At 34.7% G+C, this 14,756-nt stretch overlaps 1 protein-coding gene across 1 annotated transcript in view; it reads right to left on the minus strand.

Moving 5' to 3' along the window:
* Nucleotides 1-14,756, minus strand: part of LOC107283359 (dystrophin) — a 336,632-nt gene that overhangs the window by 174,442 nt on the left and 147,434 nt on the right. The window contains exons 3-4 of the mRNA XM_029283193.1: nucleotides 2,556-2,648; nucleotides 1,363-1,440 (exon numbers count right to left, since the gene is read on the minus strand). Of these exons, the coding sequence (XP_029139026.1) occupies nucleotides 1,363-1,440; nucleotides 2,556-2,648 (171 nt within the window). The remainder of the gene's footprint in view (nucleotides 1-1,362; nucleotides 1,441-2,555; nucleotides 2,649-14,756) is intronic.

Genomic DNA, 14,756 nt, shown 5'->3' on the forward strand with positions numbered 1-14,756 from the left:
TCGTCAGCTAAGCGTTTTGTTCTGGAGATGAGTGTCTTGGCTACGGAGTTGATCTGTGCTGGGTGGTGGTGTGAGAGTGCGTGCAGATAGCGGTTTGTGTGTGTTTTCTTCTGGTAGATGGTGTGTCCTAGGGAGCCATTGGATTTCTTGTAGACTAGGACATCCAGGAAGGGAAGTTGGTTATTAGCTTCTGTTTCCACGGTGAACTGTATTTTGGGGTGTAGGCTGTTGAGGTGTGTGAGGAAGTTGTCCAGTTTTTCTTTCCCATGTGGCCAGATTATGAAGGTGTCGTCTACGTACCTGAGCCAAAGTTTGGGTTTGTGATCAGATTTTTCTAGAGCTTGGGTTTCAAAGTGTTCCATGTAGAGGTTTGCAATGACAGGTGAGAGAGGTGATCCCATGGGTGCTCCTTCTATTTGTTTGTATTTTTGTCCATTGTAGATGAAGTATGTGTTGGATAGGCAGTGGTTGGTAGGATCTAGGATGTGCTTGGGGGGATTATATTTGTTTTGGATAGCTGTCAAGGCTTCTTTGATTGGCACTTGGGTGAAGAGGGATATGACATCGAAGCTCACGAGTAGGTCATTGGGCTGTACGTTTTGTTTCTTTATGATCTCTATGAACTGGAATGAGTTTTTGACGTGTGAGGTGATGGATTCTGCATAGGGTTGTAGTTGTTTGGCGAGAAATTTGGCTAGGTTTTGTAGAGGTGAGCCTATGGAGCTGACTATGGGTCTAAGTGGGGTTCCTTCTTTGTGTATCTTGGGAGACCATACACAAAGAAGGAACCCCACTTAGACCCATAGTCAGCTCCATAGGCTCACCTCTATTTGTATATGTATACAAAAAAAATTTTCTGACAAAGAGTTAAAGAATTAAATTAGGAGACTAAGATGGCCATTTCGAGCTCGTTCTGCTCTCTTCAGTTAGCCGCACCCTTTATGGGAATCGAACCTGGGCAGTTTACATACTAGGCAGTGATTTAACCACCAAGCCACAGGCTTTCCTCCCCTCTTTGCCAGCCGAGTCAAGGGAGTATATACAGGAAGTTTTTCAGACAGACCGGTCTGATTGACATTTTAACTGCTATACTGCAGTTTTACTTTTTACAATATCTTTTGCCTTGCAGCCCCCCAACTAGGGGCGTTAAGCAGGCTCAAGTCGCAACTGTGAAACATTTAAATCCAAATTTCTTTTTCTGACAAAGAGTTAAATATATATATATATAATATATATATAATAAATTGAATAAACAGTTTTTAAGACCATTTCCTGAACATATTGCAGTTTCATGTGATTACACTGAATCTTATCCACTGTACAAACTCTGTGTACTCTGGATTCATGCAAATTATTACTTACATTATTTTTCTGCAAGATTTGTAGTGCTTTATTGACGTTGTTCAAGGCATGAACTCTAGTGGAGCCCTTTTCTTTCCCCTATAAATATAAATAGCTATTTCAATTATTTTTGTTTAAAAAATCATTCACGTACTTAATATGTTTATGACAGAAAGCTTACACCATCTTTGTAACAACCAACAAGAGCTTAAAAACATAAATCCTTATTTTAGTAATATATTTTCACTATTGCATTTAACGGTGACTATATTGAATCAGGGGAGTGGTAAACTGAAATCAGTTTTGTTCATTCCATTGTAAGTTTGAATCATACTAACAGTTTTGTCAGTTCCTTACATAAAAATGATTGAGTGACATTGAAAAAAAATAGAGAAAAACTATATTTCCGGTTTTACACATGCAAACTACGATTAGATACAGAGAATTCTGTCTACATTATGTTAATAAAATATGATTGTATATTTTTTTAGGAAAACCAACAAACCTACTGTAGTTTTCAAACATATGTTCATCTTAATTATATTTAATTTTTTTATAAATATTTTTAATCTATGAAAAGTCCTTCCTAGTATTTTATGCATTTTGTTGTATATAAGACAATCTTCTTATTCTGAATCAGACCAAAATAAAGAAATGTAACAGTCAATAATGATGAAAATAACTGTTCTCCCTTATTTTGGAATATGCATATGTTTAGCTATAACAATAGAGTTCACTAGAGGCAGTTGAAATCAGTTTGAACTTTGAAATGGGAATATTTTATAAATTTCATCATCCAATTCTATATATTGAATACATGGATAGTATATTTTTATCTAAAAATCAGAAATAATATATATAATATAAATCTTTTATAAATATTTTTAGACATATTTACATGATATCTCCATGTTTTTGTTCACTATACAATGAAATACATTAATAAAAGGACAGTAATAGAAAATGCTGTCACTGCAAGTTTCCATGAAGGGAGGACAATATGTGAAAACTTTTGGGGCATTTGCTAGGAAAAGGAAGAGAATATCATAAAGAAATTTAAAACATCAGCAACTTACACAAATTGCAATATATATGTTTATAAAATAGTATAACATAGTTACAGGTACAAGATCCACAAATGCTAATTTTACAATGAATTTTATATGAAGAAGAATTGCAAAGTTATTTGAGGTAGTAGATAGGTATATACATACAAGTTTTTGGCGTGTAAGACCTTCCAGGAGCTCCAAAAGCTTTCGACCATCTTGCAAATCTCTGAAGAGATCTTCAATTGGATGAATACCAAACTAAAATGAGAGGAAATTTATTAGACTGTATGCTAAACTATTAAGAAAATATTATGTCAGTTGCTCATACAGAAAGAAGTTTTCTATAAGAAAACTGGCTTTTCACTTTTAGCAACAAAATATGTTATTTTGTTGCTAAATTTATGAAAAACATCAGGTATAAGATTCTCTCACAAACTAGGTAGATTAAGACAAAAGAACAAACTGTACATTTCTCATGAGATACTGTTCTATAATCTGCAATACTGCCTGTTTCATTTATGTTGCACTTTCGAACTCATGAATTTAAAAAATATTTCACAAATGAATACTATCTAGTTTTCTATTCCCATATAGCCAGATAATCTTTCCTTTAGCAATATATTTGTTACATCGCTTCTGATATACTTACCCAGGAATTAAACAATGAATATATTCTTATCATTGCTGATACCAGAATGGAGTATGACAAATTTCCATCTATGGCAGCATCTATCAATGATCTCTTATACTATTATTCATGAATCTATTGTACAAGTAATTCTTTAAGGACAGAAGTTGTAACTTCTGAAGATGAGTTTCGGTGGTGTAAAACAGGGTTCCCCAACCCCCGGTCCATGGACCGGCACTGGGCCGCGGTATGCCAGCAACCGGGCCACGCAAACAAGTGAAGCCCCATCCGCTGGATGCAGGCAGCACACAAAACCACGCCCCCTCTGGTCAGTGGAAAAATCTTTCTCTACAGAACTGGTCCCTGGTGCCCAAAAGGTTGGGGGCCTCTGATGTAAAAGACATTAGGGTTTCTCTCACAAAAGTCTGACATAGAAGCAAGACTGTGCTATATACTCATAAAATTAAAAAAAAAATCCTGCTATGGTAGCAAAGCCAAACAATAAGAACACAGAGGTGTTTTGAAAGAAAACTTTTCAGGAGTAACTTGTCTTGTTGTAGAGAAGGCAAGTATTTATGGATGAGATCTACAGACTAGACCAGTGGTGGCGAACCTATGGCACGTGTACCAGAGGTGGCACTCAGAGTCCTCTCTGTGGGCACACGTGCCGTTGCCCCAGCCTTGCCTTCCCCTGTGACCCCCTCCTCACCAGCAGCCCCCCTGGAGGAGAGTTGCCCCCGAGCGTGGCCCACGCGGAGCAGCACAGCCAAGGATATGGCAGTCAGGCAGCATAGACAAGACTCTGCCCTCATGCCCCATTGCACACAGTTGATGCTGCAGGGTGCAGGCAGAGGGCGTGGCTGCCATGGCGCTGCTGGGCTGCCTGAGTGATCTGCAGCAGGCCCTGGAGGCAGTGAATGGCCCTGCAGGCAGGCAGGGTGGGGGCAGGGCAGGGGGTGGAGTGGGGGCAGGGCCAGTTTTTGGGCACTCGGTCTCTAAAAAGCTTGCCATCACTGGACTAGACCGTGAAAGCCTTCACTTAAACAGCATCCTCCTGAAATATTTCGTACCATGGTTCAAGTGATAGCTGCTTATATCTTACATTAGTATTTTTCCTTAAAAAACCCTTCTGATTTAATTTAATAACATATGAATCATCATAGAGGAGGTTAATATTATAGAGAAAAATAAGTATTTTCACCAGAACATTTAATTACAATATGTTACAAGTCAGTCTTTTTAAAAAAAGATATTGAGATGCTTAACACACAGTCTTAATGATCACCTATATACCAGAAAACCTTCCCAATTCTGCCAGCATTCGTTATAATAGTAAGCTTGCTATTTGTCTGGTGGTGAGGTAATTAAGTCACCTTTCAGAAACAGATTGAATGTCTTCTGCAGATCAACAATCAATAAATCTTTAGTAGAAAAGGTTCAGAAGAGACAAGAAATATGTTGCATTTTCAAGGTTATTGGAAAGTATGCATTCACACGTGAGAAGATTTAGGAGAAACAAATTAATACATGCAATGTTATTTTATAAGCATGCACCGAATCCAGAGATGCCTTCATCACAATAGCTAATAATATGCGACTTTTTTTCACTATAACTTTTGTAATGTAAATATTAGGTAAAACTGAGCATTAAAATATTTCATTTATATGATACATATGATAGATAGACAGACAGATATAGAGATATTATAATGTATATAAATAAAACATCAAAGCAGGGCATTTTAAAATTCATGGTAACTTTTCCTGTGCTTCAGGCAAACCAAATGTATGGGTGCATCAGAAACCTCTCCACAGGATGCATTCTTCAACGTTTTACTGAACCTGGTAATAATAAAGTGATCTGCTGATGGGAAGTGGATCCCATTCAAATTGAGCAACCTTTAGAATACATAAATTATTTATTTCATTATTATTTATTACTATTACAATGTCTATGGAAATTCTCAGTCATCCAGGTCATAGTTATTCCAAAGATGCTTTTCCCGAGGCAACTGGAGTTTCTTGTTTTTCTTTGAAGACATTTCGTTTCTCATCCAAGAAGCTTCTTCAGCTGAAGAAGCTTCTTGGATGAGAAGCAAAATGTTTTTGAAGAAAAGCAAGAAAGCCCAGTTGCCTCATGAAAAAGCATCTTTTGGATACTATTACTGTGGTTGGTTGTATGGTCAGCCAAATCTTTAGACAGAATTTGGCATTTTTATCTCCCTGTTAGGTTCTTCCAAAGAACCTGAGAAAGAAGAAGTTGTTTGATGGTGTTCAGGGTATTGTAGAAGGATATAAACTCTTCCAAGTAAAGCTGCCTGTCACTACTGACTGATAGTAATTTTGTCAATGCCAATGATGTTCAAGTGATGCTCCAGTTCTTTTTAGATTGTACCCAAGACACCTATTACTATTGATGCTACCTTTGCTCTCTCTTGCCAGAGTTGTTCTATTTCTATTTGCCTTTATATTTTATGATTTTGTCCAGTTCTTTCTCTTCTATTTTGCTGCCCTCGGGTACTGCAACCTCTCTTATTGAGACTTTTTTGTCTTTCTTATCTTACAATAATTAAGTCTAGGATGTTATATGGTAGGTTTGAATCTGTTTGAATTTTAAAGTCCAGGAGCACTTTAGTGTCTTCATTTTCTCTTATTTGTATATTTTGTGTTGCCACCGGTTGTTGCTTGAAGACAAATGGTATTTATTGCACATATTGCAATGCACCATAGTTGCTACTTTGTCATGCCATTGTTTGTAGTCAGTCTGAGCAAGCTTTTTGCAGCAGCTAACTAGGTGGTCCACTGTTTTTTCAGCTTCTTTGCAGAGACAGCATCTATTGTCTGTTTCTCTCTCTCTCTCTCTCCTCTCTCTCCTCCCCTCTGTATATGTATGCGTTTATACACACACACATACATGCATACCATGTAATACTTTGCCTTGCTCTGTCTCTTTTCTATTCTTTATTTGGTCTTCATTGTAGGCCAGTTGGCCTCTCCTGTATTCAGTAAGCCTTCTTGGTGTACTTGCTTCAGTTCATCTTCTTCACTCATCTTCAGATATTCTTCTAATGTCCTTTTTATTTCTTAAATTATCTGCTCTACTTGCAACATTCCAGAACCACTATGCTTCTTGGTAAGTAAAGTCTGTGAACATCATTGTGTGAATGAAGGGCACGATTCCTTCTCATTATTTTATTGGTCTTCCTATCCAGGCTTTTAGTTCTGCTTGAGTCCAGTCCACTATTCTAGGTCTGTATCTAATGACTAGAAGTGTCCAATATCAATTGCTTTGATGGCATTTCCTCCACTGTGTTCGGACTTTAAGTCCTGACTCTTATGAAGTATTCACTGCTAACCTTCTTTTTGACTCCAATATGCTTAATGTCACTTTGAAGGATGCCCAAATTTTTGACGTGATCTTCTTTCTCAAGACTTGACATTATTTCCATGGGACATCTTGATTCCTTTAGTTAATGAAGATCTTTCTCCTGTTGATATTAATGATGGTACATTTATCCAGTCTATATTTCATTGTAGTGTCTTGGCTGTATATATGGATAGTGTTGAGCAGAAATTCTATTTCAAATTGTGCTTTTCCATACAGCTTCAAATTATCCATATAAAGAGACCACCTGGCAGATTTTTTTGCTATTTTTGGTTATAATTGTATTTGGTTATAATTGTAGTCTTTATTTCAGTTATATAAATTAAGCGTTAGCCCTAGGTCAAGAATGATGTAATACATTCCAGCCAAAGTTCAGGTTTTTTTAGTTGCTTAAATTATGTAGACAGAATCTGGACAGACTAAACCTATATTTCCCTATCCTAACACATACATCCTGGGAGATTCTAGGGAGTAGTTATTCTAAATCTTTTTTTCTTCCCAAGATCAAGCTTTGGACTGGTTTGTCTCTTATCTCACACCTTCCTTGGAATGCACTCTCTTCTTTCTGGGAACCTGCTATGTTACTGTAGTTAATTACATTATAAACACATTCCATCACACTAAGTAATACAAGACTGCTAGATTGTATTATAAACTTCAGAGTATATTCACTGATGTTCCAAATGAGTCCTCTGTTTTTGTCCCATCAATAAGTTTCTCTGTTGTTTCTTTATTGCTGGATTCTCATATTACCAATAAATTATTTAGATCTTTTTCAGAGAGAATATGTGCAAGAGTAAACATACCAAATGCTACAGCTATTTCTATTCCAAAGGTCAACCAGAATTTATTTATTTTTTACCAAAAAATATTTGGATGCACAATGTTAGAGGAATGACCATGCATTTTCCATCCTGGAAAGGATTTGGATACATGACCAAAATAGTTGAACTGAGAAAGTGCTGCATATTTTAGCTAATATGGTAGGGTTTTTTAAATTAAAGATTTGTTGATACTAATGCCAAGAGACCAAAGAAGAATAAGAAAAGTATGTTCCCTTGAGTGTAAGAGAGCTTTAGTCAGTTTTAGTAACAGGATTGTAAAAATATCAGAGATTTATGCTTTTGTTACTTTTATAACTTTCAGTTGTTTTATCTGATGTTTAAAAATGTTTCAAAAAACATTTGCAGCAAAAGAGGACATGCAATTGGTGTGTATGCTATGTGATTTTATAAGCTCATTTTATATCCCCAGAAGAGTATATTTTTTTTATCCTCTATTTGTTCACTATTTTAAAAGTCATCTTCCAATAAAGAGGTTATATTTATACGTGCAATTCCTTTAAGTAAAATAAGAACATATGTCCTTATCAATCATGTTGCTTTCTCAGATTAAAAAAAAGTTGCAAAACGTTTAACTGAACATCTCTATTGAGGTGCTTGAGAAAGAAGTCTGTGACCAAGCAGGAACTTAAATAATTGATCACAAACAAATTCAGACAACTATGTGAAGGAGCAAATAGCAATATCACTTAGACTTATAAAGCTCCATAGTGCTTTGTAGCACATTCCGAGTGGTTTATAAATATCAGCATATTGCCCCCAGCAATCTGGGTCTTCATTTTACTGACCTCAGAAGATAGAAGACTGAGTCAACCTGGAGCCGGTCAGGATTGAACTCCTGGCAGTGAGCACTGAGTTAGCCTGAAATACTGCCTTCCAACTACTGTACCACCACGACTCATCTAGCATCAAAATTGCCAACACAATCTTATGTTGCATAAGTTTCCAATTTTATGGTAACTGTTGAATTTTATTTTGACTTGGTTGAAAAACATTGCCTCCTCCCCAATTTTTCAACTCTAGTGTCCAGTCCTAGGCACTACATTTTTTAAAAAAAATCAGACAAATGTAACAGATATAGAAAATGGCTACAAGGTTTATTTGGTAACTAGAAATTGAATCCTTATAAGAAGAGACTGAAGGGGTTAAAATATTTACCATGAAAAAAAAAAGATTGAGATGGGATGGGGTAGGGTGAGGAAGTTATTCAGTATTCTGCAAATAACTGAAGTGATACAAAAAGACAAGAGATGTTACCTTTTGTTAAGAATGAAGGATATTGAATTTATGTCATAGTAAGATGACTATTAAAAAAAACAACACAACATAAAAGAATTAATGCACTTTGACAGTAAAACAGTATCTCTTTCAGTGGATCTCTTATAGCAGGACCTAAATTGTTATCTACTGTTGATTCTTTGATTTTAATTCCTATTGCAACTCCAAAGATTAAATGGTCAATTCCATTATTAATTCTATGGTATACCACTGCAGTCTTAGTAATATGATAATAAATCAACAGAAGGAACTAGCATTCCTTTAGTTTATATGACTCTCCTGGGTTAGGGAAAGTCCTAGAATTATCTCTCATGATCCTCTGATACAGCAAAGGTCTGCAAGTAGCTTCAGGAGCTGCACTTCAAAGCAGCCTGCGTGGTGAAAGCTGGAGGGCAGGGCTGCAATCAGTTCATTGTTGAAGAAGCAGCCATTTCAGAATTTATTTTTTTCAAATGGACAGTAAGTTGTGCCTTTCATTTCTTAATCATTTTAAAGGACTACTAATCTTTATTAAGCCAAACGAGGGTCTCTTTAGCTACAGCCTCTTATTCCATTTTGGAGATCTGCATCATTTTGGTAATTTCTTCATGTTAAACAATAAGGAAGAAGGCTGCTAAGGCAAGCTAAAGTAAGGAAGTGTAGACTATCTTTTAAAAAATTGATGGAGAAATATAAGGGCAGAAAGTTGTGGTTTTAGTTTATTATTTTTAGTAATTTGTACCTTGGTCTGCTTTGCTGTGGGTGGCTAAAACTTTCAGATTTTTATGATTCCTGATTGGTCAGCAATTCTTAAGTGACTTATAAAAAAAACTACTATTTGACTAAAGAGGGAGTTAAGATGATGGAGGAGCAAATTATTAGAGATGTATTTGAAAAATCTTTGAATAAAATCCCTCAGTTCATAGAACAGCTATGCTCCAAGGATGCTAAAAAGACTATTCAAACTACTTCAGAGATGCAAATATGTATAGAAAGTTATCAAACCACTGAGGCAATTTCACAAGTAGCTGACAATACAGAGGAGTCAACTGTATTTTTGGAATATAAACCTGACACTAGTTTTCATGGTTTAAATAGAAACCTCCCAACACAACTGAAATCCTCCATGAAAATTTGCAGCTTTTAAAAGGACAAGTTTAGGATCTTTTCCTCATGGATATTAACAAGGTTGAGAAATCCTTGAGAAAAAGAGAAGTTTATAACTATTTGACAAACATTACAGAGAAGAAAAGGATTTTGTACCATGAAGACAAGCTGGAAGGAGTGACTTAAACTTAATGAGTCAATTGGAATTAGAGTGGATTTTCATCAGTTTGATATTTGTAATTGAAAGAAAGTCTTAATCTAAAGTTTGAAAATGTAGTTTTCCTTTATACCTAATGCTTAAGTAATTCATAAAATTTGTAAAATATTATTTTTTTTTTAAGACAAGTTTTATTGATTTTTCAGTTTTTACATCCAAGTGCTTAGGAAACAACATGGTGATGGGGTAATTAATAATCCAATAACAAAGTCATAAATATATTCCTCAGGTTAACTCCTTAAAGTTTCCCTCTCTATTTCCCTTAATTAATATAAAATATTAAAATTAATACATTTCTAACTAGAGCTCAATCAATCAATACATTTATCAATAACCTTTTACTTATACAGATCCATGTCCTGTTTTTAAGCTTTACATAATTCCAATTATCATATTCCAATTAGCCTTAAATGACCATATTGTTTATCTTCAGGTAACCCAATTTTCCCTCATTTCATTACATAATAGTTGTAATATCTAAAATAAACATATTGTTCCAAAAATTACATTCTTACTTTTCCCAAATCCGTTCTATTTTTTATCCTAATGGCTCTTCATTTCACAATTCCATTTCCTTAATCTCATTCAGTTAGAACAATTAACCAGTAGAACAACCTGCCTCCAGAAGCGGTGAATGCTCCAACACTGGAAGTTTTTAAGAAGAGACTGGACAGCCATTTGTCCGAAATGGTATAGGGTTTCCTGCTTGAGCAGGGGATTGGACTAGATCACCTGCAAGGTCCCTTCCAACTTTACTACTACTACTACTACTACTACTACTACTACTACTACTACTACTACTATTATTATTATTATTATTATTATTATTATTCCATTACAAAATAATTATCATATCTGAGATAACCATATTATTCCAAAAATTACATTCTTACTCTATTTCACAAATGTGTTCTATTTCTTATTTTAATCCTAAATCCTAAATACTAACTCAATCAATATCTCTAAAAATCTTTTTAACCCATTAATGTAATCTTAAGTTCTATTTTTAAATCTAACTCTAGCTTTCTTTTTGTGCCAAGCAGGCTGCCGTACCTGGGCCTCTATATCATCAAACAGGTCTCCCTTCATCATTGGGGTCAAGGGAGAGTATCCAATTAGCAATTTTTGAAAGGAACTGGCTCCTTTGTAGTTATTAGATTGTTGCCCTGACAATTCGAATCTCAATGTTTGATTAAGCATGTTTATCATCAGTTCAGTCTGATCTTGTTCCTCTTCTCCTTTTTCCAATATCATCTGGGTAGCATAGTCGGTCATATCCAGTGTTATAGTTACTAATTAGTTGTCATAGTTGTCAAAATTCTCAATGTATCGTGTTTGCAGATCAGTTCCTGTTGCTTTTGAAATTGCATATGATTTAGAGTCTCTCTTTGCTCATCAGGATTCTCAATAGGTTGTAAGCAGTATTGTATAAAATCCTCTTTGATGTTGGTTTGTTCTTCTTCTGTTGTTTTTTGACTTATAGGTTGATCAGTTGGTGTCTGGAATTCAATTTGTGGATTTGGGGTAGCATCTTTGGTTATCATTCTGGAATCCATTTGTTCAGTAGCTTCGATGATTTTTTCCAATATAAGTTTATAATTGAGTTGTGGATAAGACTCCTCCATCTCAGTAAATTGTATGTGGTATTGTGTAAAGTCCTCTTTGGTGTTAGTCTGTTCTTCCTCTGGTATTCCTTGGCCTGTAGGTTGATCAACTGGAGTCTGGAGTTCCGTTTGTAGTTCTAGGGTAGCATCTTTAACTAATTAGAACTGAAGCCACTTTGAAATACATAATTGTTCTATTATTGTTGTGGTGGTTATTATTTGTGGCTAATACCAACAATTTATTTTAGAATAAAATAGAAAATGTCTTAAACAATTCTTTGCATTTTCAGGGTAAATGGAAGGTGAAACATTTCACTTTTTTTTAAACAGCAGTATTAAATTCCTTGAATCACATGAAAACACAAAGATGAAGGCTATCATCTTATGACTTTATAAGTAATCATATAAAGCAGGGGCTGTGCAAGCAGCAAGCCTGGGCACGTGTATGAGTGCAGCTTGACTTTCACAAGTTGAGCTGTGTGCCGGACCACCACTCACACAAATTGAGATGTGCATGTGTGCATGAGCACCAGCTCACCACTTACATGGCCCAGTTCCCCTCTTCCCACTGGCAACCAAGCCACAAAGGTTGGTAACCTCTGATATAAAGGGATATTATTATTCATAACTCAGTTTGAAAAGTCTCAAATTTATTTGTTGCAACCATTAAAATTAATTGCTAAAATTGGAATTGAAATCATTTCATTGAAATTCAGTAACAATATCAAGTCAGACTTTACAAATCTATTTAACTTAAAATTCCTCTAAAGTGGGAAAAGGTTGACTATAGGGCCTTGCTCAGAATTAAAGATTTGTTATTGTTCAAGCATTTTCAGACAAAATGTCCTTTTGAAATGTTCTGGCACTGGAAAGAATAAAACCCTAACCAAACCCTTTGCTCCTTTGTTTTTCATCCTATAAAAACAGCTATAATAGCATAGTTGTTATCCAGATTGTGGATAACTGATAATTGAATTTTGAGTGTGGACTATTTATGTTATTGTGACAACCAAATATAAATTCCTTTGGAATTTAATCATATAATATTAACACTAGTCCTTTTTTATTTTTTCTTGAGTATGGGAATGACACATTTTGTACCCTCTCTGTTTTCCTCTACCTTTCTTGATGTTATCTTTAATAGATTACATGTTATTGAGGAGAAATTAATATTTAATTTAAAATAATAGTTAAATTTATTTTTATGCCTAGTGCTATTCTTTTAACATATATCTAACAAATTATACTAAAATAAAATGCTCTTTCAAATTCTCTTTTCCAGTTTCCAGTTTATGTTTTGCTCTTGAAATAATTAGATTAAAAGCAGGAAACTGTTAAAATTCAGTACTGTTTTGAAGTTGAGTATCATGGTTGAGAATGAGTGTGTCGTGGATGGTCAAGTGCCTTATAGAATGTTAATGTTCTTTGATTACTAGTGATGTTGCACTTTGACTTTGGAAAGATTAAATACTGAAGGGTTGAAGAAATATTCTGAGTAGTTGAAAGACTGTAGTTGAACATAAAGGAAGAGAGATGGAAATCTTTAGATGGAAGTGGACAAGTCAGAGCATGATGAGATACAGATAAATGTTTTCAGAAACTTGATGCAGGATTAGTAGATGTGTTAATGCTATACTTCACATCAAAACTCAACATGATTTTCTTTCATTTTTTTTTCTCATAGAGACAATCTTTTTTTTTTGACAGTCTACTCATGCCTACCATTGGTTATCAGGATGGCCAATATTTCTTCATTTGAAAAGATCTCATGATGTCAATCATATCAGGCAGCTTGTCTTTATAGCATGAGAATGTTGGAAGATTACAGTTTTATCTGGATGTATATTGTTCTATGCAGCGGTCATTCAACTGAAGCAAAGAATAACTGAGCAACTAGAACAGCACAAAACAGAATAAGTTTGGCTACACTGAACCTTGTTTTTAAAAAAACACAGGTAGCAGAAAAAAACCCCTTTTGGGCTGCTTATCTGTGTGGCAGAGACAATAAACTATTTTGAAACTGGCCTGTCTGGACTATGAATATAAATACTAACTGACTTTTAGAGCTGTGTCATGGAGCTATTTCCCTACAGAAGAAACATGCATTATTGATTGAGATGATGGAATACTTTGAACAATTTTTAATTGCTCTTCTCTCTCTGGATAGAAATGATGTGTTTTTCATTGGACAGAAAAAAATCAAAAAAATTGAACTTTACTTATATTTGCTATGGAGAGACTTAAGGACGGACTGATAGGCCCGCTGGATAATTAGGAGTTCAAATGACAATTGACTGAAACTTTTTAAATCCCTAAATAGATTGGACTATAAAGACTACATACAAAAACAATATGGATACTTAGCTTCAAATGTTAAAAAACCATCCTTAACACCTGTCTCCAAAGTCCCTAGCATGACATATCAACAAGAAAATGTTGATGAATTTCAGAAAGAAATTCTTTCTATGTTAAAATCAATACAAGAGACAATTGAATTAGCTCATGATGAGACTAAAAATAACCCAAAGGAGATAAAACAACAATTCTTTAATCTAAATCTACAAACTCAGAAAATGACTACAGAGAAGGAGCTAGCAACCCAGAAAATAGAAGGAAATTCAGAGGAAGCAGATCCAAAGATGGAGGACCTAAAGAAAGGAACTAACAGACAGACTCAGACAAACGAAGAATTAGAAGACATAGCGATAATATCGGAAATGGAAAAGATATCTTACCTGTCAAGATCTCAGAACACACTTGAGGATAAGAAAAATTGGAGAAGGAGGGAGGCTGTTTAATTAATATCAATGGGTTGAGCGTTCTTCCAAAAATATTTTAATCAAATTGTCTTTCTTATTCCAAACAATATACACAAAAATAAAGGAAGAATTACTTGATGATTCAAATGCATTGACTTAGAAAGTTAGTTGGCAAGGGAAGAAAGCTAGAGTAAGACTGAAGAAAATAGAGGTTTTGACCCATTAGATGGGATATTATACTATTAGTCAGATGTTTGAACATGGCTGAGAATAGATAATTGTTAGAAATAAAAGTATTATTATAACTAGAAAGATAGGATTTATAACTAGAATATTATATTTTGGTATGAGAAAGGAAATATGAATATGCTAAATGGGTTTGAATAAGGGAAGCTTTTAGTTACCCAAATATAACTTATTATGAGAAATTATAAGCAATAGAGACATTTTCAACACTGATGGGAAATTAATTTTTTTTAAAAAAGTGGGAAAAACAGGATATTAATTGGACAAATGGATATTAAGTGCAAATGCAATTAAGATATATTTTGGTTAGAAAAGATATTT

This window comes from Protobothrops mucrosquamatus, unplaced genomic scaffold, assembly GCF_001527695.2.
Source record: "Protobothrops mucrosquamatus isolate PMUCROS unplaced genomic scaffold, P.Mucros_1.0 scaffold34, whole genome shotgun sequence".
In the NCBI taxonomy this organism is placed as follows: domain Eukaryota; kingdom Metazoa; phylum Chordata; class Lepidosauria; order Squamata; family Viperidae; genus Protobothrops; species Protobothrops mucrosquamatus.